The following is a 24769-nucleotide window of genomic DNA, read 5'->3' on the forward strand; positions in this document are numbered from 1 at the left end:
CGCAGCGCATGCAATGTAAAATAATTTATAGGCATTTTATAACGCCCTGTATAATGTCTCACTCACACGGTAAAAGAATTTTAAAATCTGTCCAGTGCTTTTTGAGCTAATTCCTTATAAACATACGTTAATACAAATCTTTCCTCTATAATATAATAAAACCGTTGCCCACCCTAGGCACACTAAAAACATACCAAATTATTCCATAACATTCGGTCCTGGGAAACACGTAGGTATTGTTCTTGTTCTTGTATTGTCTGAAGTGGACGTGGTGAAGGAAGCCCTAATAACTCTCCGTACACTCGGGGAGCCCGCAGAATATACTAGAGGGTTCAATGCTGAGTTAAGATAGCCGAGCCAAGTGCACCATTGCCATGCTGAGTCATTCACGCAGTCACAGAGTGAATCTGCAAATAACAAAACAATGTACAACATATTTAATTTAATAGTATAAAAAAAAATTCTGGTAGCGAAATTAAACCTGGAGCAATAATATTTATTATTCGTATGTCTATCTGTTGATTCGTCGTTCGAGCTGTCAAAACTGTCATGTTTCTATGCGTCTTAATATTTTGTATTACTTGCTAAACTATTGTGTCAACCAAAGCTTATACGGTCTGTGCAGTCTTCAGCATTTATGACCAGTGAAAAACTAATCTATGGACACCTAGTGTGTATAAATTAATAATGAACGGACCTACAGGCAACATGATGAAGAAAGGTGCCCAACACACGAAGAATAGCGCCATCAACATTATTATGATTCGTGTAGCGCGGCGTTGACGGGTCATTATTCCGCTCCTTGAAAATACATAAAATAATACTACTTAACAAGTGCCAAAACCTACTATGAATCTAACGCTAAGGACTCAAAAGCGGTATGCAACCGCGCCCGCTGCGGATTTGCAGATTTATTTTCTAAACTGACCGGAGTTTTGTGCGGTTACGCAGCCGCTGCGGTTGCGAATATCAGCAAACTCGGCGGTTGTATATCGCAATACGGGCGGTTACTAATAACTGCCCACTGCGGTCGCACGCCAACCGATCGCAACGCGCGCGGAAACAGTCGCAACCACGGCGGGCGCGGGTGAAAACTACTTCGTGATTCCTAAGCGTTAATTAGATGAAGAATCGGTTCTTTTATTATATGAAGTGACTTTCGTGATAGCCATAAAGCCGGAATTACATTACATTATAATTAATTTCGTGAATTAGTTTCGCCAACAGTTTTAACGTGTAATTATTATTTTCGTAATACATGCATTCATTTCTTGAATGCAACTGAGTTTCGAGTCCTGCGAGATTTTTGGGGAAATTAGTTTGTTGCCAATAATTTCGTAATGTAATTAATTCAGTCTTATGTGGTTCGTACGAACTGTTGTAGATATAACTGGAACAATGTTGTTTAAAAAATCATTTACTATATTTAAATTTTGATTATTTGGTTTAGAAACTTAGGTATATTAGTAATCTACTTACATAGTACGTGGCGACTTCAGTGGTGAAGGAAGTTTAACAGTTTTCGAAGTTCCTGGAATGGTCACTCGGATTCTTTTTGGTGTAGATCTAAAAATTTAAAAAAATAAACAAATATATGTGTATGGTTTTTTTTGGTTAAGAGATTGTTTTTGTAAACAAAATAGTATTTTTTTTAGGATTACACAAATTATCTCTAAACAATGCGCTCTGTGGGATTCCAAGTGGGATCTGCCCTTAGTTTAGTATGTACTTAATGTCGTTCTCCGTCTCTCATGCTCTCGTAGTTAAGACCCAATTGGGGAACGTCCGTCTTTCTTGCACCCATAATAACTGTGCTTCTATCCTACCTCTAAATTCGTCACCATCACCGAGCATTCATATTCATATATGTCATGAAAGTGGATAAACCTTGGTATGGTGGTGATCCGCGTTCTCTGCCAACCCCTTCGGAGAAAAGGCATAACATATACAATTTACTAAATACTACTTACATAGGAGAGATATTTCTATTGTGATCTGGAGGTTTTGGTGTTCTATCACCAGCACCTGATCTTACTTGAACTTGATTCTGTTAAAAGGAAATACAATGTGAATTAGAAAATTAAATTAAAATCGACAATATAATGAAAATACAGAAGTATACGTATTTACCCGAGTTTCCGGATAAGGTGATCTTCCCCTATGAACACGTATTGGTGGTGGGGATGCGAGCGCTCGAATAATATATCCATACATCACCAGCATTATGGTTGCTGGGATGTAGAAAGAGAATGAGATGCTGAAGAAGACGTACCTGAAATATTAAGTCTACAGATCCATCTGTGAGAATTTTCGAGAGGGAAAGACGAGTAATAATACGGACAAATACGGACAGAAAAATATCTGGTCCAACATAAGACATGCTATAGGATCCGAACATATTTAAATTTAAAAAAAATCTACGTTTAACATATGTATTTTCTATCAATGTTTATCACATCATACATAATACTATATTTACTGCATATTACAAGTTCTTTTATCTACAATATATGAGAATTTTGGTTATCGTAATTGTTACGAAACAAAAAAAAAATACAATTAAAATACTAGGAATTTTTGATAAGCAGAAAAAAAATTAAAAAAATTGTATGCTCTATTGTATGAGCGTGTGACTCTCATCCCTGAAGTCGTCGGTTCGAACCCCGGCAATGAAATTTCTTTCTATATGCGAAATAAATCACTCGAACAGTGAAGAGAATCATCGTAAAGATTGTGATTAGACGCAAAAAGTCAACCGAGTGTGTCAGGCACAGATACAGAAATCTGAGTTCCAGACCTAAAAAGTTGTAGCGCAAATTATTTATTTTTGTTGTAAATACTCAATATTTGTAAGTAACATCACCACAACAGTCAGCCAGTAATTAATAACACATATTACCCAATATTAGTATTAACAGTACAAGCTTTAGCCAATTCTCCAGGGTGGAAATGACGAGGTGAAGGAATTATAGCAGCAGGCAACGCCACAGCACAGGCTACCGGCCAGATGACGCAAGCCAACAGTTTGGCCTTCTCTGCCCTCCTTGCTCTGGCCAGGGGCGCGGTGATGCCAGACCAACGCTCCCACCCCAGAACACAAAGCGATAGTATGGATGCTGTGCAGCATAACACGTCCAAGGTGCCCCAAAACGCGCAGACGATGTGAGCTGAAAGTAGTGGAATATATTAGTTATTTTTGGGAGTCCATATGAGCACTATTCAATTAAGAATAATTGAATTGTAATTTTAGTACAACAACAATATTTGATAATTTGTCTCTTAAAACTTTCACTTATATACTCCTACTAAACGTTCTTGTTAAGTCAATACACAAAAAAATAAGTTTAAAATTACTTTATCTAAGTGAAAATACTTCAAGCAAAACATTATTCTTTGCGATTTTGCTATAGCAAGGAAAACATAAACGCATTACAATCTTTATTAACAATTGTAAAGCAAAAGTCAAATTTTATGATAAATAAATAAAACCTCTATACGGCCGGAAATACTTACGGAGATGAAAAACAAATAACTCCCTCGCAGCTGCGATAGGCAGCACCACAAAACCAACAAGGAAGTCGGCCACCACCAAACTGATGAGTGGATAATGCGTGGGAGACCTTTTAACACGTATCATAGCCGTTAACATAGAGAGATTGCCGATTAAGGTAGCGATAATTATAACACCCATAGCGATTCCGGACGCCAACCAAGATGTGGTAGTTTCACCTCGCGGTTGAAGCACTGAAACAAAAAACACTACAACTATTTAGGGTCGGGCTTAAGATTTTTGTTATGTTATTTTTTCTATTAGGCAAGTAATGTGCAGACTTCTGTGCCAGACGTACGCCGTCAACTTTGCAACATGAAGGCACTAGGCATATTATATTATATAGCAGTCTGGGTGCTATAAAATATTGTTATAAACTTAATAAGGTATTCGAAAATTGATTCGCACTCTAATTGTAAGTTGTATAGAAATATAGCTAAAGAATATCATTTTGTCCCATTCGGTGTCGAGACCCTTGATCCGTGGGGTCTTAGTGATGTAAAACTTTTTAAGGAAATAGCAAAAATGTTAGTCGATATAACAGGAGACCGAAGAGATTGCAGCTACCTCAGACAAAGAATTTGTCTAGCTATTGAAAGGGGGAACGCTGCCAGTATCTTCCGAACTTTAACTCCTTTTAATAACATATTTTAAGTTTAGTTATTGTTTGTTTTTTGTTATTAATTTATTTATTTAATAGGTGTATAGATATATGTGAACGTAAGAAGCGTTTAGTTTATCATATTCTAATTGACATCGAAATACAAAATAAAAATGTAAATAGATTTTTATCGTAATTTCCTATATCTTTCCTATTATCGAGATTTGCTTGCTCATGCCTTTTTGATAATACACGTATAAGTAAAACTACTAAATAGAACTACTTTGTTTTTTTTTAATTAAAAAGATTGTCCGTAATATTGAAGAGTATCTGAAGAGCAAGTACTTATAATGGTTGGATTTAAGAATGCCGTTGGTGAATTGTATTAATATTTGTAAATTGTGTACTTACTTTTTATCCTGTATACCTAATCAATATAGCTTTTAACATTTTTAGAATTTTAACTAAAACACAACTTTACGAAACAATTTACAAAATTGCTTATATTTACCAACTTTGAGGGTACCCAGCGCATGACAGCTGTAACAGATTAATTTTTACAAAAAAATGTCACATCCACAGAGCAGTATCGGTATACTGATCTGTGTATACGAAACGATTTATAATAAAATTTTATTATAAATTAATTTTTACCAACTCTTTTGTCTTTGATATTTTTTTTAAATAAAATTATTTTTTACTGAACTGTTTTGCACATTCCTATGCAGTGATAGGCAACAAAAATGTAATCTACAGCACATCAGCAGATACTATGAATATATGTAGTAATCTAGTTTTGTATATAAATTTTTTTTTTGAAATAATTGAATGTATTTCTTGGAATCTATAATATGTCGTTATGACATCCTACTTTATCGGTAATAATAAGGCTACAGAAAAACAACTATATTTATTTGTTCCTTTATTGTCATTACGGGGAAAATATAAAACTGTATTCTCCACATACAAGAATCTTACAAACAAATGCATTCCATAGAAATAATGATAAAAAATTATTTACAGGCAACTTACAAACTATTCCCTTAACTATTCATTTTGATACAATAAAAGGCACAGATTTGAAGATCATGCTAAAAAAATGTAAACTAAAATAAACATAAAACTGCCGTTCTACCAAAATGTTGTAAGCACATGTTTTAATATAATAATTAAAATCATAAATAGCATTTTACAGTATTTAATCCAGTACGACTTGGGCCCGTATCAAAAATATAATTTTAACAATTCTCTGAAGTTAAGTTTTTAAATTATTATTTTTGCAAGTTTGATTGTATGCAATACTCACAATTCATCATTGTAACAGTATTTTTTCCAGTACAGTACGACTTAGCACAGATCAAAAAAATACTATTAATAGAATGTTTATACTTTACTTAGGAAGTGTGATTGTTTGGATAGTTTCACAGTTGGAAAGACTTCTATTTAGAGGTGCCAGATTATCTAATTGAATATAATATGAAGATCTTATGTATCCTATGTATTACTGAACTGCCTAGTATCAATCTAAACTAGTGATTTTATCTCTATTTTGGCACACTGTACCACAATTAAGGTTGAGGACTGGCAACCCTGTCTAGTACTGTTATTTATTACTGCACATAAATGCTTTACAAGCTTAGGTAGACGGCATCTTGATTTAGCAATATAGTGCCGTATATGTCGCGAGAACCACGAAGGTTTTACAAATTTAATTTTCTAATGTTTTTACAGTTTGTACTTAACGCGGTTAGCTTTACGATTACAGAATGCATTACGGAAGCACGCGTTTACTTTGTACCCTATGACGTCATTTCCACTTTTAAAGGAATGTATTTGGAATGTGAAAATATACTATACGATGATTATAGATAGTTTTCAATGTAACAGATCCAATTATTAATTTACTTATCGCGGATATAGATTTCCTCCGTTTGGTTTCCAGTATTAAAAAAAATTGTGAGTTTAATGAACACTAGACGGTGTTAAAATTTTCCTAAAATTTAAAAACATGGAAACGACGTCTTACATCTAAATAATATAAAGGGTACCGGCTCGTTGGCACATAACAATGACACACAAACATACAACTAAAAATTAAATATAAAAATTGCTATTTACATAGGCGTAACTTATAATAATATGATACAATTGAAATTTCATTTTGAGCATGGTCCCAACAAGCAATGGAATGGTGAGATCTTGTACTAAAGTACTGATTCTGAGGTGACAACAGACAATTAAAAAATAATTCTATTAAAATTTAACTGTTGTAAATTAAAAAAATGGAATGTTATTAATCATCATAATGCCGCCAGCTGTCATGGCGGCAACACCACAGATTACATGTAACATCTATGGTATTGATCATGTGCTATTTGCCTATAATTTACAGTTTGTTTTCTAAACAAGCTGGATTTTTGTTCAATTGTTGTCACCTCTTTAACCATAGATTGGAAGCAAAAATGGAATGATTCGGAATGAGCGGTTTTAAGATAACTAACAATGTCGCCTATCCGCGAATTTTAGACTTCAATCTCATTTTCATAATTTAACGACTTACATATAATCTACATACAAAGTACAGTGCTAAATCACACATAAATTATTTCATACGAAAATCTCGCCTAATCTCATAAGCTGAATTAAAAAACTACCTTTAACAAAAACAACAACATTAAATTCTGGTGTATTTTAAACAATTCATGTATTGTCTCTTAAATTACGTATAAGTTCATAAATTTTGATGAATAAATATCTTAGTCGCTATGCGCCTTGTCTATGGGAAATACACCAAATTACAATTGTTAGTCTTAACTAGGTACACACGTCATGGCTGTACATCAGTCTATACGCTACGGCACAAGCACCATTAGTCTATGGCGCTTTAAAACGCTGTTCTTAATTTAAAAAAGACAGAAAATCCCGCCTTTTTAATTTCCATTTTTAAATTCATAGCAATAAGACGTCATGTGCATTTTGAACTAAATTTACAATATCTGTGGAACCTTCATTAGATCGCGCGTTTTTCTGTCCTTTTTTACATACCAGAGAGTAACAAACAAGATAAAAACGTCATCAATAAAAAATACTCCGCAAAACGAGGTTTTATATTCCGCATACATTTTGACACTTCAAAGACTTCTTAAAATAAACTTTTTTAAATGTAAATGGCTTCCGTTGCACCTTTATTAGATTGTTGCATATCGTTAGGCGAAAGCGCTGCTCGATCAGACCAGTCCGAATGTGGGGACTGCGTGAGTGGGGTTTGGGGGGAAGGAGTCGACCAATGATCGGGGGACTCGGGTGAAGGCGTCGGGAATGTGTCTCCCATACCCCAACTGCCATAGAGACCTAAAATAAATAAATAATTATAAAATATATATAACTAAACTCTCTTATATTTGGTTACCGAGTAATTCGTGTCACTAGTACTCACCGGACATAATATTGGTGATGGCGGGGTGATGAGCTGCCTGCGCGTGCGATAGAGCCGCTGCATGCGTCATCACCGCCTGCAGTTGTGCGTTGTGTTGTCCGTTTGCACCTGTTAATAATATATATTTAAATGCCATACATATTTAACTTCAAATTGTCAATAATATATTGAGAACGAAAATAAAATTATTGACATTGACTCACATACAAAACAACTAACACAAAACACGAAAATAAATAAGAATAGTATACGCTAGAAAAGAACTAAAAGTGGACAGTTAGCAGATATATTTCAACAAAAGGTACTAAGTACTGTACTTACTGAGATGGGCAAGCGCCGAATACGCCGCGGCGTCTAACTGATGTTGGTGATGGTGTCTCATGGCCGCCATGTGGGCGGGAGATGTCGGGAGGGACGGCCGGGACTTACCGGGAGAAGGGGAACCTGAGAAAATTATTATATTTAAGAAAATATATTCAAAATGGTTATTGTATGTTTTTTTTAGAATTTTCTATATGGCAATCATAAAAGTGTTCATTAAGGGATTTATTACGAATCTTCCAAAAATTCGATTAATTTTTTAAACACATTTTTTATTTAATTTTTTTTGTTTTTTTTTTTGATTACAAAATAATAATGATTTAGATCTTACCTATATAGGCGTGTGGCGACGTGGTTTGGTTACTGTGGGCAGGCGAATGGTTGGAGTACGGTGGAGAAAGAGATGCGCCCGCACTACTCCCGAATTGCAGGGCGCCACCAGACTGTAAAATAAATTCTAATTATAATCCCTATTTAAATAACGATGCACGGAAAACACAGAATTCTGTTATTTACTGATTTCTAAAACTTTTAAATCCAAAATCTTATAAAAAATTAATTAAATTTATTGTACGCCGTGTTGCTATGTGCGATATATATTATTCGCACATAGTTTGAAAGCTAATATATAGTAGCATCTAAATTACGTGAATGATTTAAAAGCTTGAATGGAGTATGAGAAGCGTGATAATTTCCAAATGCCAAGCGAATTTAGGCGAATGAACAAATATAAAACATAATTTCTATTTTCCTCAACGTTTTTCTTCCAGATAATATATACCTTAACACAGTCCTCATAGCTTGGCGGCTGTTTATGATGTACGAGTTGCTCCATGCCGGGGTATTGGGCCATCGCGTTGGAATACAGCGATGTGGCGTCGTATGGCGACGGGAGATCCTGAACGAGAATGAATGAATCAATATATTTTCATTCATTCAGTTTTGCGCACGTGCACGTATTGACTTTAAAGAGTTCTATTTGCTATGGAGGTTGTTAATTACAGTTAAGGAATTAAAGTAAATATCTTTTATTATTTATGTATGTTTAAATTATATTACTCGTATTTGGATGTTAAGAAAGCAAGCGATGAGTTGAAGGTGAAATGGTGATTTTGTATGAATAGAAACGAACCTGTAAATTTTGTAGTGGAGACTCGACAGGACTCAAACTGAATCGCAGGGATTCCACGCTTTGTGGGACTTCTTGTGCGACTCTCTTATTGCTCTTTTTTACACTCGGCTTCCTGTAACATATATATTTACATATTTTAGATAAATTTTATTTTACCACTGAATTAAGATGGTCACTTGACAATAAAATTGACTGGACCTACTGGAAAGAGGACGATAGAAGAAAAGATGCAAAGATTGCGTTATACTAACGGGAAACTACTGGAATATTTGATAAGACAGTAATGGTTATATTTGGAAGAGGCTTTTACAAATACAAGAACACTAACAAACTTTTATAACTTGTACTATGAAATGTAAACTAAATTGCGGTATGGATTAATTAATAGAGTTTAATAATTATTATTATTAACTTAAGCACAACCAACGGATTCTTGTGAATGAGATTTCTGTCAAAGGTGTAGGTATATCTTATGAGTTTTAAAATAATGCTTCTCAAAATCCAAGTTTTTAGAAAGTATTTATTATAGTTAAGACGCAAAGGCTGTTACTTTTTATCTTTCTGCAATTAGGAACTGTAATCTTTTAGGTACACCATTAATATAGCTTAGAAATATACATTTGTATTTTTTGTTCTCAAACATGACACATGTTAAACAAATCAGATCTTATGAAAATATGTTTTATAAAAGATATAATTTTTTTATAGAACAAAGGCAAGCTTAAAGGGAAAGTTTTGAACTCATGTGTGAAAATGACATGAAAACTTAAGGTCCATGGCTATGCAACTTTCTCATAACTTCTCTTAGTAATGTATTAGAAAAACGTACCGTCTAATTTGGGAAGCCTGTAAATTTGTGTCGTATTGGTCTTGAGGACTATCGGGCCCTGCTTTTGCTCGGGCCTTCTTCGGCTTGCCCTTTGTCGCTGAAGCACTGATCACTGTTGGCTGACTTATCAGTTGCGGGTGAGGGTTGGGTGATGCTGAAATGGAAATTAAACATGAATACTCTACACTGTAATAGGTCAGATTTTCTGGTAAGAAATTCACCAAAATCTTTCATACAGTTATCATAAAGCATTTTGGCCAATTTTATAAAACAACTTACACATGAGATGATGATGCTGCGGTCTCGGACAATGTTCGTCCAATAACCGGACAATGTCATCGTGCATTCTCTCTTGCGCAACGTCCCTTGGCAGTCGATCCATGTGGTCTGTTATTTCTCTATTCGCCATCGCGTCAAGTAAGGCTTTGCAGGCGCCGTAGGAGCCTTCGCGGGCGCCAAGGAATAGAGGTGTCTCATCCTGAAACGGCACGATTTTTATTTAATTTCAAAAGGCACACTAACGAAACACATACAAACATTTACAGAAAACACATGACATACAAAAACAAGACTTACATACAAGCCTGCACAATTATTAATAGGGGAACATAACAATGGAAAAAGAAATATAAATTAAACGTAAAAAAAAATATAAACTAGATTAAAAAAAATATAAAAAAATATATCTTTAATAATAATAAGTAATACATTTATTCTTTGTCATTGTTACTGGTCACGGATTTAGTTTAATATTAATTATTATATCATTAAATTGTCTATTGGCTTGAGGATGCAATACTAACGTGGTTTTCTTTGTGCAATGTGAGGAAATTAACTAGGCATTTCCCAACAAAATATTGTGGTAAGATTATGATTAAGATGATTTCAAGCTTAAGTTAACAGAAAAACTGTTTATAATATAAAGTTATTACCACACAACCATGTTAAACAAAATCTCTTCTCAATTCAACTGATCTATTTAAGTAATTGTATTCTATACTGTGTAAATAATGATTACAATTGAAACCTACCTTATCATCTTGGGCGTCCCTATTGGCTCCATGTACCAGCAGAACATTGACAGCATCAACATTATTGACTGCGGCCGCCCAATGCAGCGCCGTCTTTCCGCTGTTGTCTGCTGCGTTTATGTCTGCATCTGCGTTTATCAAATCTTCCACCATGCCTTCAATTGCCAGCCTGAAAGGAAGATAGTTGAGAACATTTGTATACACTTCGCGATATTCTGTGTTAGATAATACTTAGCTTATTATTTTAAATGTACTGTCTGCTACTTTATGGGAAATGTGTACATTATTTCTTTCACACATTTGGCCAATGATATTTAACATACCAGAGTTATCCGGTTTGAATTGAAAAATAAAGTATTAAATGTGTTGAAATCAGTGTGATAAAAAGTCTTACCTTGCAGCCAAAATCAGCGGAGTAGTTCCATCGTGCATTCTGGCGTTAAGGTTGGTAGCCCTGTTTCGCAGCAGGATCTGGAATACTCCCATGGCATCAGCTGCGACAGCGGAGTGCAATGGCGTCCTTCCGGTGTTGTCTTGTGAGTTTGCGTCTGCGCCTGCGTCAAGGAGACGTTTTGCGGCGTCTGCGCGTGCGTATCTAAAAAAAAATAAGTTAAAAATATGATTTACAAATGAACATACAAATTTGGGCTAAGATATGATTTATGTGCGAAATTCTCTTCAAATGTAGACCTACCTAGCAGCAAGATGCAAGCTGGTTTCCCCAGTCTTATCCATGGCAGCGTTTAGTTGGGCTCCCTGGGCCACAAGCTCGGAAATGATGTGAGCCGTCTGTTCATCTTCGACATCAGATCCAGTATCCAGACCTCCACCACGAATAGCAGCCACCATCAATGGAGTCATGCCGAGAGGTCCACGGGCGTTGACGTCTACGTGTCCATCGTGCTACAAATGTAAATAAAAATGTTTAGACAGGTTGGTTTGTCTACTTTTGGGAATTGGCTTTAATTTCAATTAATTTAACTTCAAAATAACATTGATGCAACTTACGATAGCTGGCGGAGTCATCATGCTAGGTGGTACTCTAATATCCGCTGCGTCCAAATGTTGCTGACTCCAAACTCTGCCTGGATCATGAGTTGCTTCTTCATAATCGGTGATGGCTGTGTGATCTGATGCATAGCCTCCTGGGGCGGCAGAGTCTCCTGGACCACGAGCTCGTTTAGCCCGCGGCGGAGCTCCATCATCATCCTCATCAGACCAGTGTGGCGGCACCATGTGACCCCCATTTATGTCAACATCAATACATCCCATGGATCCCTTATTTAAGTTTCTCATTTCCTGGCCATCAGGACCACGTCGTCTAGAACGACGTCGGGATGAAGAGCTGTTTGTCATGAATCCTTCTGGGAACCATGTTACTCCTTGCATACGCTTTCTTTGGGCTGTTACTAAGACACCGATTAACAAACCAGCCAAAAGAACTAAAATTACTCCAATAAATACGTATTTAGAGTTCGTAGGGAGATCCGGGTTTATTATTGAAGGAACGCCCTTCACTTGGTAGATTGGGAAGTCTGAAGACAAGGAATGTTTCGACGCTGTAGCTGCCAAGAAGTCGGCGGCCTCACGCGCTGAGAAGAAACACTCAGAACTAGACAGTGTTGTACACTTTCTGTTATCAATCTCCAAATACACTTGCACACCAGACTGTCCTCTCTCGGTGAAAACTATGTGATGTTTCTTTCCAAATTCTGTGTCTTGCAAACCGACATCTGTCGAACCCTTCCATGGATACACCATGTCGTTTCCTAGATGATCTTTCTTAATCAGAATCGTAGTACGAAGCTGATGACCTAAATCCCTGAGGAAGGCAACTGAGTTCTCTTTAAACGTTCTCATATCCATTAGGAGAATCACGGAAATAACACCTTCAGCTAAATCTGGCGGTTCATTCTCGCAGTCCAATCCATCCCAATTACATTCCGCATTATTACACCCGTAGTCGCAGTGCCCATTCGCATAGTGCTTCTGACAATATGCATCGTAAATCGGGTTACATTTCTGAAGTGATTTCTCACAATCCCTTCCATCGAATAAACAGGCTTGGGTGTTACAAACTTCGTTACATTCTCCGTTCATGAAAACTTCCCAGCATTTAATTGGGGCAGTGCAATTAGCCCACGGGTTTATACCAAGAGAGCAATCGTTTCCATCAAATTCACACGCAAAAGTGTTGCATTCTTCATCACAATGATGATCACTTTGTTTTTCTTTACAGCCCATTTTTACACATTGTTCTCTCTGGAAAGCTAGATCTAATTCTTGTAGAGTCAAAGACGGGCTTTGACCGTAGACTCCAGTTACTGGGCTTCCGTAACCGCCTCTGGAGTGAGGGTCGTGAATGTCACAAGTTTTTCCGGTCCACTGCCTTGGGCAATAGCACAGGTAATCACCAGGTTTATCAATACAACGCGCTTCGGGATGTTTACAAGGGTTGCTGAGACAATCATTCATAGAATCAATTTCACAATTAACACCAGATAGCCCCGAAGGACAGTCGCACACGTAATCCCCAATCTCGGATGTTCGACAGTAGCCGCCGTTTTGGCAAGGGTTAGAATCGCAAGCATAGCCGGAATATTCACAGTTCTTGCCGTAGAAACCATCGCTACATAGGCATTCATGTCCACCTTGGATCGCTGTACAAATTCCTCCATTCTGACAAGGGGAATTCGCGCAAAAGTTAACTTTAGCATCACAGTGTCTGCCCATATAACCTGGTTTACAATTGCAGTGGTAGTCATTGATTAATTGTACGCAATCCTGTGTTCCTGGAATCGAGCATGGGTTCGACAAGCATTCGTTGATGTCTCCTTCACACCTGGGACCGACGAAGCCAGCCGGGCATTTACATTCAAAGCCGCCTACTTTATCTATGCAGGTGCCATTGTTGTGACAGGCGTCCTGTGTGCAATCATTGACGTTGATTTCGCAGATTTTTCCGAGAGTACCAAATGGGCAGGAGCAAGAGAAGTTGTTGATGAGATCGTGGCAAGTTCCACCGTTCTGGCACGGGTTTGGAAGGCAGTCATTAACGTTTAGTTCGCAGTTCTGTCCTTGGAATCCTTTGGCACATTGGCACTGATATGTTCCAACTAAGTCCTTACATTGTGCTCCGTTCTGACATGGAGCTGACTCACACTCATTAATTTCCTTTTGACAGTAGGAGCCCGTATAACCATCTAAGCAGTGACAGCGATGGGAGTTTCCTATGTCCTCGCATGAGCCGTTATTACAGAGTTGCTTTAGCTTGACACCTGCGATAAAAGAAACTTTGTAAGTATCACAATAAAATTATGCCATGGAAAAACAATAACCCTAAAAGAATATTTGTCGATTTAAAAGTTTGATAATAAATCACAATAATTACCTTTTCGTAAGCTAGCGTCCTTGCAGGATACCATTTCAACGTCACAGAGTTTCCCGGACCATCCGGGCGCACACGTGCACGTATATTGCGGTCCTTTTTGCGAACACGTCGCGCCATTTTCACAGGGATTGTTCTCACACCTAAAACACGGTTCAATTTATAAACTATCGCTATATAGTAAAAAACAAAGTCGCTTTCTCTGTCCCTATGTATGCTTAAATCTTCAAAACTACGCAACGCATTTTGATGCGGTTTTTGAATAGATAAAGTGATTTAAGAGGAAGGTTTATATGTATAATAAATGTTATTTTTGAGATTTGTAATGTGATGTCGTAGATAATAAAAAATTTCCCGCTCACGTTGCAAACGCAGGCTGAACCCTACGAGATTTATCAAAATAATGTACTAAGTATTAATAATAACATGCTTTTCATCAGCATTGCACCCGTGCGAAGCCGGGGCGGGTCGCTAGTAGTCTGCTTGGTAAGCTAGATAGGACCTTGATAAGAAAAACAATTTGTTCATATATAATTAAATCTCAGCAAATTACTAACCAGTCGACAAAAGTCTCGCAGTGCTTTCCAGTGTATCCATAGGGACAGTGGCAAGTGTAGTAAGTAACATGGTCGTGACAGGTAGCGCCGTTGTCGCAAGGAGAGCTATCGCACATGTTTATACGGAATTGGCAATTTGATCCCGTGTACCTGTGAAAATAGGAAAATTATTGCCTAATTACAAAATACTTACAAGAACGAATATTTTCATTTCGTTTATTCATTAATAAACACTACATACTGGCCCATAATAATTGATGCATACTATCACATAGGCTATCAAATTAATCATAACTTACCCAGGTGGACAAGAGCAATTGTAAGAGTTAATGCCATCAATACAGGATCCGCCGTTCATGCAACTAGAGTCTGTGCAATCCTCGTCGTTCGTTTGACAGTTGATTCCCGAGAAACCCAGTCGACAGGTGCAGGTATACGATGCCACGTACTAAAAGAATTATTTATTATAAATAAACTTCAATGCGTTCAAAATTGTATAAAGATGCCGTAAAAATGTTATCTTGTCCTATAAAGGGGAGATTTATTTCATACAGATATCTTCAGAGTAACGTTTCTTATTATGAGATTTTTCTGAACAATTTTAATACGAAATAAAAAGACATCATACATTAAGTCCTGCGTTCAAATTAAGCAACAAGTATTCCATTTATGACTGACAAAATATTATGTGTTGATAAAGTTTTGTATTGACGCTTACTTGGTTACACGTAGCGCCATTCATACAGGGTCGTGACTGACACTCATCAACGTCAATCTCGCAGTGTTTCCCCGCAAACCCACTTGCGCATACGCAGTTGTAATCACCAATACTGTCCAGGCAGGTCGCACCGTTTTGACAGGGGACTGTAATAATAATTTTAATTAGGAAGAAGAATAAAATTTAATTTAATATTTAATAATTAAAATAAAATGACATAGAAAATATGTTTTTTGTAATTACACTGAAAATAATACCGTATAGTTAATGATAAAGAGTCCTTTTCGGATTCATGACCAAAGCAAAATATCTTCAGCAATAATTATTATTAGATCGAAATATATCAATATCTAAATCCAATCTGCGTAAATGAAAGTTCATCCAAGTTCTACCAAGTTTCTTTTTTTTTTTCAAATTGTAACGTTAGCATATAAGTGTTCTCATGTAAGTGACTAATGTCTATTATGAGAATAAATGTCTTTAAATCTAAATATGTACTTACAAGAAGCACAATCGTCCGTATTAATGGCGCAATCCTTTCCCTCGTAGCCTCTCGCACATAAGCATGCGTAGGAGCCTTCAGTGTTGATACAGGTGGCTTCGTTGTGGCACGGGGCCGTCACCATGCACTCGTCAACGTCCCGTTCGCAGAGAGCGCCCGTCCAACCGACAGGACATTGGCAATTGAATTCAGCGTATGACGCCTCGGCTACACATCTGCCGCCGTGCCGACATCTACAAGAAGAAGTATATTAGTATTCCATCACAGATAATGCCAGCAAAAGAGGATCTAATTATTTAATCTGATTTTAATCAACCACATATAAAGTTTTACGTATCAATCCTTAGTTTAGGTCTGATGTAAGAGTGATTTAAATTAAGCTTTTTTCAATTATTGAGGCTAAAATAGAAAAAAATGTGAGCCGTCACAGCACGCCTGGCAGTGAAACATCGACATTATTTTGTAAAAGTAATATACAGAAAAGAACAGACTGTGATAGGAACTAAATATGTCATAATGATAAAATAAAATATTACGATTTTTTTCCAGATAACGATGACTATTTGTTGAATAAACATTATTTTCATTAAATATTTTTAATGTAAAATTTACTACTGCATTTAGACTGTTGTATATCATATAGCGTGGTGACGCGTCGCCACGGCATGCGTCGCCACGCCAGAAATCGGTTTTACGTGCGGCTATAGATGTTTCACATCAATAATTTTTTTTTATTGCTGTACGAATAATTCAAGTGCTTTATGTTGGGAAAATCGTTAGAATTACATACGAAGAATACTTACTGGTTTGGTTGACAAGGATCAAGTGTATTCTCGCAGTTTCGTCCCGAATGTGGTGGTGCGCATACGCATCGATATCCGTTGACGAGGTCTATACAAGAACCGCCGTGCAGACACGGATTTCCAGCACAATCATCGATGTTTGTCTCGCAATTCACACCTGAAAATACATAGTTAATTGTTAAAATCTTTTGCAAAAATGTAATTGATCTATAATCTTCATGTATTAAATTCTGAGATGAGACGGAGTGAATATTATTTAGGGAAAAGCTAGGTTAAAGAAACGCGTAAGCTCTGCCGTTTTCTGAAAGCTTTAAATAATTTAAACAAAAAAATATTAATTAATTTTTTAAGTAGTAGTTATTAATAAATTCTTAGTATTATTTGTTGCTTTTTTTAATTTTGCAGTTTTTTAATTTTATTCGTTTGTTTTTCTTTTAAATGTAACTTTGTCTTTTAATGCTTGTTTCCTGTTTTTTATACATAATTTGTTAATCTGTGTAATCTGTTTTGGCTTTGTGTATTGTATTAGTATTTAGTATAATAATATGTATTAAGTAAGCTGTTAGATTACTTATAATTAAATAAATAAATAAATTTCAAGGTTAGGTATAATTAGTCATTTATTCTAAGAAGTGTATGTAAGGTTTGACATACCATTAAATCCAAGAATACAATCGCATTTATATGCATTAAGTCTGTCATGGCAAGTGCCTCCATGTTGGCATGGGTTGGAACTGCATTCGTCTATATCTCGTTCACAACGTTGACCTGTCGATAAAGAAAAAAATTAGGACATTTACTTAAGACAGGATACTTAAATCGTAATTTGACAATTGATAAGTGTTAGTATAAAAAGTAAAAGTCACGTTACTTTTTTATTATATATTAAGTTTGGATTTATGTTTATGTTTAAATTAAATTAATTGTACCTCCATATCCTGGTAGACAATGACAAATGAACTGATTAACTCCATCTTCACAGGTTCCACCGTTGATACAAGGGTTAGACGCACATTCGTTGACATCTGACAGACATCTGAAAAATTAAAAACACAATTATACATTTCCTATATAATTTTACTCTATAAAGTGGAAACACACAAAACGATGACTTATTACACGCTCAAAATAAATGTAATAATAATACAACAGAATGTTTGGTAACAAATCAAAGAAAACGATGACAAAATTCTAACACATTCTACCAGATTTAAACCCTGGATTATATTTCCTATTCTCTCACCTTAAGAGAATGCACGCTGTACATAAATTTTGCGCTGATAAAGAGGTAATCGACGAAACTGAAGCCTACTTTGAAGCTAAGACAAATCCTATTATAAATATCGAATTTTTTATGACCACTATAATCGTTGTATCGCCTCCGAATTTATAATCAAAACAAATTGTAATATAAAAAAAGTACGTGCGTACAAAGTACACATGTTAGAAGTGAAAGTTCTTTGTAAATTAATAATTACTAAGGTAATAGCCCCAATAGATGATCATGTACTAGTATATGATCAATCCATGTATTTGTATTTCTATATTCACACTGTATACGTGCTAAAGACAATATAAATAAATAAAAAATCTGCATTTACTGCACGACGGTATATGACAGAATTCCCATCTAAAGTTCTAATATACAACTACTAAACAAATACATGTCCATGGGCGGCGGTATCACTTAACATCAGGTGAGCCTCCTGCCCGTTTGCCCCCTGTTCTATAAAATAAATAATACATCAACGACTAGCATATTATGTATATATTTTTTTTCGATCTACCTTTCTCACTCTGTCTCTCTCAATCGCTCTCTCCCTTTTCTTCGACAAAAACGCTGCACATCTTCGTGACGATTCGACGATTTACGGTTAGAATAACTTTATTTCTCATATGACTTAAAAAATTAGCTTACTGAGAAAAACATTACAAGACTAAATAATTATTACTAGAACGCACAGAAAGTACCTATACAAAAATTCACAAAACTAATACAGTAACAAAAATGCAGGTAGACACAACAAACTCGAAACGGTCAACCAAGCAAAAACATAGGTTTAGTTTTTTTTTATGTTAGCCTACGAACTCTTTACCCTACCCAACACTTCTTGCAACTGTTGATTTAAGAAGACCGCTATCAACGTAAATAATTTAATTATTGGCAAATACCTCGCGTCATAGTATCCTCTTGGGCATTCGCAACGGAAGCCATTGATGCGATCTATGCATTTGCCGCCGTTTGCGCACGGGTTGGACAAACATTCGTTGATGTTGGTCTCGCAGTGTTGGCCAGTGAAACCCGGAATACATTCACATGTATACCTGAGGAATTGTTTTATTATCATAAAGAATAGACTATGAATTGGGCGGTCAATTTTGGTAGCAACATGTCATGCCGTCTTTCGTCTCTTTAAAAAACTTTAGACGACGCGTTTTGTTTGATCGTGATTCTGTTAACCAATCAGAGACAAGCGATCAGTCAGGTCAGCTTAGTTTTATTAAATATATTTTTTATTTCTATGACAGTTTATAAAGACAGCGAAAGACGCTTTTTCAATAATATTGAGTATTTTTCTATAAAAAGCATAATATCAGTGTGAAGCCGTGCCGTGCCATGCGTAATATAAATGAAACTTACTCAAAATAATTGTTGCTGCATGTGAAAGAAAAAATAAGCATTAATAAATATTATAAATTACCGCATAGCAATGTGTTCTAAGCCCCCAAATGTGTTTTAGCAATGAATAAAGTGCGATATTTTGTAAAAAAAACCAACACTGAGTTCAGGTATATATCAAATAATGTGTAATCTTTCGTAAAAACACTTAAAAAAACTATTTTAATAGATTTAAACGCGGTTTCAATTCTATTTATCACGACGATACAGCCATCGTCAACAACAAAATGGCGTTAGTTAACAATTTAAATTCGCTTCTATTAAATAAGTTTTATTTAAGTCATTTGTATTTTATATTGATAAATTTTGGAGAGAAAATTTTGAATCCCATTGTATTGGGAATATGTATTAATCATATTGGTTAGTATTATTTATGATACAAACCTATTAATTCCATCAATGCAGGTTGCTCCGTTTCTGCAAGGGTTGGAGTAACATTCGTTTACGTTAATCTCGCAATTACGACCAGAAGTACCAGGCTTACACCGGCACTGGTAGCCGTCTATTAGATCCTCGCAATGGCCTGGGTGAAATAAAACCTTTTAGTGCTAACATATATTAATTTCTTTTGCCTCTGAGCTGATAATAAACTACTGTGATACCTCAAAGTACAAGTAAATTTGACGTTGCATTTAATTTTGTTGAAAATGAAATGACACTTTATTGTGAATTAATTTGTCAGCGTTTGCTAGTTTTCTGTTACGGAAACAATGTGATTGTGGATTGATTATTTAAGATGCAAAATATTAGAGATATAATTGATTATGACTATGCCTTATGCCTACATACTTCGAATTGTAAACTTCTGCAATTTTGAGACAAAAAGCTATGCTAATGCTTTTTGATACGTACCTCCAAATTGACAAGGATTCGACTCGCATTCATTGATCTGGGTCTGGCATACCCGGCCCGTGTACCCAGGGTGGCAGTTGCATGTGAAGCTGTTATCTCCATCAATACATTCACCACGGTGGCATGGTGCTGATAGGCAGTCATTGATGTTCGTCTCACAGGACATGCCTAAAAAAAAAGAATTTTATGAAGATATTTCTCTATCGTCGGTTTCGGTTGGATTATGAAAGTATATGCATTCTTCCAATACGCACACATACCCATACACAAACTCATAGATTCACACATACTATAGGTCATGTAACTAGACTCCTCAGTAGCTCCCCAGTAACTGGGATTAGCGTTAGACCAATTTTGACACAGCCAATGAAAATTATAGTAATTTTGTCAAATGATTCATTCATTTTAATTCAGTATGTACAATTTTTTTTTCCACATTGTATTTGAATTGTGACAAAAGTCTTACTATATTGATATATGTTTAAATACTAATGTCTTATAATAAAAATTGTTTTATTTATTCAATGTGTTACAAATAATGCTCAACTCAAAAAGATCATTATAACTGTAACGGAAATCCTTTATTAAAACCTAACCATAAAAATATATAGTATTTAACCTATGTTCTAATATTAAAAATTAATAAAAAGAAGATTAACACAAATTTTAAAAGTTCCCCATGGCTGTTTATTTTCTCGCATCATTACAAAACTTATTCGTTGAGCGAGAAAATTCTTAAAGATTCCTAATTAGTTTTATCTGGAAATGTTAACTATTAGAAATATTTAGAAATATATCTGTACCTATGTCGAAAAAAACACCACTAACAGTAGAAAAAAAGGTATTTAATACATTGAAAGTTTTATATAACGCATTATCTAGTTAAAAGTTGATTATAGCTAACTTCAGTGTCTGTTTTTTAAGACGCGCGCGCGCATCGTAAAAATGTAAGGCGTAAATATAACTTAAATTAAATGATACTTACCAGTATATCCAGGTGGACATTCGCAGGTATAACCGGCGATGGAGTCATGACAAGTGCCTCCATTCCGACATGGGCTAGATGCACAGTCATCTATGTTGACTTGACAGCGGGCGCCCGTAAAACTGTAAAATACAAGAAATATTTACCAATATTCCGAAGAGGAATAATATATTTCTGACGAATGCTAGACCAATTGCTCATCTTCCGTTAGAATACCATTACGTTAGGTAACCATTTATGTCCAGGCCTTAAATTTATGTATGTCCTGTGATCATTTCTAATTTCTAAGGCATACCGATTTCCTCACAGTATTTTCCTTCAACCTAACCAAGTGTTAAATATGTTCAGAGACATAAAGTCCATTGGTGACCCCAGGGCGCACGTTTAAGCCAACACACTGTTCTTGGAGTAACAGGCTATATTTAATTTCCAAAATATCCAGCCATCCAGCCATTCAGGCAGGCAGCAAAGACATACCACTCATATAAAGCGTGTCTCATTTTGAAAGGATTGGTATTTCATTTATTATAAGTTTGGATTAATGAATGGAACAATATTTATAACTTTAGGCTTTTCTATTTAAAAGCCTAAAGTTATAAATATTGTTCCATTGTCATATTGTCACATGTCAAAGTCAAAGTCAAAAATCATTTATTCATAGGTAACATAATGTACACTTATGAACGTCGAAAATACAAACATTAAATGCTTATAATTTTACATTTGCAGCCAGTTCTCAAATCAAGGGCGTAGAACGGAAGAGAACTGGCAATAAACTCACCGCCACTCTTTTTAATCGCAAAGTTTTTTTTTGTTTTACACATTTGTAAACTGCAACCATTACACCATGTTAAATGATATCTTAAGTAATAAATAGTAAATTCAAAACAGAGATTTCTCTCAGATTGTCAATGATCTTCTATCAACAGGAGGCATGGTGCAATAGAGTGCGCACTAGAGTACAATAGAGTACGCATCTACATTCTCAAGCTCACACTTCCTTTGCTCATTAGTCCTCGTTAAAAACTATCTAAGGAACTCACCCAATTACACAAGTACATCTAAATGCGTTAATCATGTCATGGCACACTCCACCATTGAGACAAGGGTTGTTTGCGCACTCGTCGATTTCAACTTCGCACTGAGTACCCGTAAAACCTGAAATTGAAGAAAAAAATATATAATTTAATTATTAAAACAATAAAAATTTAATACAGAGTTTTAGAACAGGGGGCAAATGGGCAGGAGGCTCATCTGATGTTGTACCGCCCATGGACACTCACAATGCCTCAAGAATTGATACGCTCTTTTCTTGAAGGACCCTAAGTCGAATTGGTTCGGAAATACAGCTGGTTCCACATACGCCCAACCCCAATAACGTACTTCAAACCACTTTTGACCATCTGAGATAGACGTCTTAATCCAATCATTGATAAAACTCTGCCAATAACCAATCGACGGTATGTAATAGCCATTTGTCGATTCAAGCTATCCGTGGTAGGTACAGTTTCTCCTTCAATTTTATAAATTTGAATGTTGTCTTTGACTTTATTTAGCAGTATCAATTATTTTTTTCATATGTAGTTATAGTGTGTTTAATTCTTATTTTTCAATACATGTACTTAATTGACTTATGTATTCTGTTTATCAATATAATCTGTTTTCTCAATGTAGGTATATGCGTCGATGCCTGGAAGAGATCGCTCGAAAGCGATAAGGCCGCTAGCCCTTAGCTTTTCATTTAATTATGTTCAATTTTATATTGTAATGTAACGAAGTGTTAATAAATAAATAAAATATATTGTTTAAGTGTTTTTTTTATATAATATATGTGTAGGTCTAAGATATATTATAAATAAAAAAGAAACAATACTCATTATACAACCACTATTACTTATCTATAAATCGATTTTATAGACCTACATTGTATAACTATACAATTTGCCATACAAGTCAAATATCTATTACATGTTATTTTATGATCGTTTGATTTATGAATGCATTGATTTGACATGATACAGTGAACATACACAATGTCATACTCTGTAATTAAATTACATAACTGATATATATATTAAAAATGCCTTTTATTTCTTTCCAAATGCAAGTAAACCTAATTCCTAATTACACAATTTTTTTTACTATTTTTAATCTGTATTAAATATATGTTTCTTAATTGTCTGTCAATAATAAGTACAATATAGGCTCACATCCGACATAATATATTCAAGAAAATCAGACGGGACTTCCAATCAAAAACTAAAATTACTGATCCGTACCAGTAGATTATTGAAAATGGCACTTATAAAATACGTGGGTGGACAAAACGAACCTTAGAATGTTTAATAAAAATTCATCCAACTGAGAATAGTCAAACTTGTAGGCTTCGTCAAATAAAAGGCTTGCCTGGAGTGAAGTAAACATTTAAATACGCCAGTGTAATTACAATGTCTCTCTGAACGTTTTCATTTAAAACCGCCATTACTTATCACATTTTATTAGTGTTACGCTAACTGCCACAGATTCAATTAAGTCTGAGTGACTTCTGATATTAAATCACGATTGTTTTTTTATTTAGTTTGTTTAGTAAGGAAACTTAACAGATACTGTCAGAAATCTTTTATGCATATTAACATTGGACGTTAAAAAAAACATGAAATGCTTCTAATTTTACATTTACTACCGGTTAAGTACAGTAATCATGGATGTAGAACGGAAGAGAAGAACTGGCAATAGACTCTCCGCCACTCTTTTTAATCGTCCTTTTTGTTTTGTTTTATACAACGTTTGTAAGGAGCTGCAACCATTACACCATGTTCCACATGACATCTTATGTGATAAATAATAATAATATGTATAAATTAGATTTGTCTCAGATTGTCAAAGATCTTTTATCAGGGGGCATGGAATGACTATCCATGGCGAATTGTACTTTCTAATACATACTTTGATTAGTCGAATATTTTACACGCAGATTTTACGGATTCAATGTTTTCTATTTCTCTAGATATATTCCTGAGACGCAATAAATCCACTATACCTTACATATAGATCGAAGCCTTCAATTCTGATTAAAACGAAGAATTTAAGATAAATAATAGAATGCGAATACTCTGTAAAACATCTTAAGCACAGCGTGATTTAAATTGCAAACGGAAATCGACTCAATATCTAAAAGATCAAGAGAACATAATTCTTTGACAGACTTTTTCCATAGAACACCTGGCCCATACCTGTATTGAATTACACCCTTATTTAGTACACATAGCGTTCAATGGTTTATCGACTTTATTACCTTGCAATAGAATCGAGTATTGTATGCAGGGATATCTATTGATATTTCTTCTGAAATCACTACCGTACCAAAAAAGGATAGTTGTCATA

General features: G+C 35.3%; 2 protein-coding genes across 3 annotated transcripts in view; both read right to left on the reverse strand.

The window, feature by feature from the left end:
* Positions 1 to 238: 238 nt before the first annotated feature.
* LOC111000689 (5-hydroxytryptamine receptor 1D-like) lies at positions 239 to 4719 on the reverse strand. The gene is made up of 8 exons (XM_045633840.1): positions 4563 to 4719; positions 3514 to 3744; positions 2900 to 3167; positions 2131 to 2272; positions 1971 to 2047; positions 1480 to 1566; positions 702 to 801; positions 239 to 407 (listed from the first exon to the last, which is right to left on the reverse strand). Coding segments are annotated over exons 1-8 (927 nt in total). The 5' UTR covers positions 4564 to 4719; the 3' UTR covers positions 239 to 386.
* Positions 4720 to 5046: 327 nt separating this feature from the next.
* Positions 5047 to 24769, reverse strand: part of LOC111000675 (neurogenic locus Notch protein) — a 117973-nt gene continuing 98250 nt past the window's right edge. Inside the window, exons 9-33 of one of the 2 annotated variants that reach the window (XM_022270218.2) lie at positions 22429 to 22543; positions 21386 to 21507; positions 20401 to 20568; positions 19933 to 20071; positions 19041 to 19193; positions 17798 to 17904; positions 17523 to 17636; positions 16869 to 17025; positions 16066 to 16298; positions 15564 to 15709; positions 15145 to 15293; positions 14846 to 14995; positions 14292 to 14431; positions 11909 to 14178; positions 11595 to 11803; positions 11295 to 11495; positions 10901 to 11069; positions 10149 to 10347; positions 9870 to 10023; positions 9041 to 9152; positions 8690 to 8806; positions 8240 to 8351; positions 7909 to 8031; positions 7588 to 7695; positions 5047 to 7502 (exon numbers count right to left, since the gene is read on the reverse strand). In XM_022270218.2, coding sequence (XP_022125910.2) covers positions 7309 to 7502; positions 7588 to 7695; positions 7909 to 8031; positions 8240 to 8351; positions 8690 to 8806; positions 9041 to 9152; positions 9870 to 10023; positions 10149 to 10347; positions 10901 to 11069; positions 11295 to 11495; positions 11595 to 11803; positions 11909 to 14178; positions 14292 to 14431; positions 14846 to 14995; positions 15145 to 15293; positions 15564 to 15709; positions 16066 to 16298; positions 16869 to 17025; positions 17523 to 17636; positions 17798 to 17904; positions 19041 to 19193; positions 19933 to 20071; positions 20401 to 20568; positions 21386 to 21507; positions 22429 to 22543 — 5861 coding nt within the window. In that variant the 3' untranslated portion in view covers positions 5047 to 7308. The remainder of the gene's footprint in view (positions 7503 to 7587; positions 7696 to 7908; positions 8032 to 8239; positions 8352 to 8689; positions 8807 to 9040; positions 9153 to 9869; positions 10024 to 10148; positions 10348 to 10900; positions 11070 to 11294; positions 11496 to 11594; positions 11804 to 11908; positions 14179 to 14291; positions 14432 to 14845; positions 14996 to 15144; positions 15294 to 15563; positions 15710 to 16065; positions 16299 to 16868; positions 17026 to 17522; positions 17637 to 17797; positions 17905 to 19040; positions 19194 to 19932; positions 20072 to 20400; positions 20569 to 21385; positions 21508 to 22428; positions 22544 to 24769) is intronic. The other variant, XM_022270219.2, reaches the window with a different exon arrangement.

The sequence above is a fragment of the Pieris rapae genome, chromosome 2 (genome assembly GCF_905147795.1).
Source record: "Pieris rapae chromosome 2, ilPieRapa1.1, whole genome shotgun sequence".
Lineage (NCBI taxonomy): Eukaryota > Metazoa > Arthropoda > Insecta > Lepidoptera > Pieridae > Pieris > Pieris rapae.

What these genes read in the sequence shown, in the direction of transcription:
- LOC111000689 (XM_045633840.1), bottom strand. An exon ending in ACTGTTAATACTAATATTGG is followed by an intron (nt 2,273 to 2,899) that starts GTAATATGTGTT and finishes TTAATATTTCAG; the next exon opens with GTACGTCTTCTTCAGCATCT. An exon ending in CTGAAGTCGCCACGTACTAT is followed by an intron (nt 802 to 1,479) that starts GTAAGTAGATTA and finishes TGTATTTTCAAG; the next exon opens with GAGCGGAATAATGACCCGTC.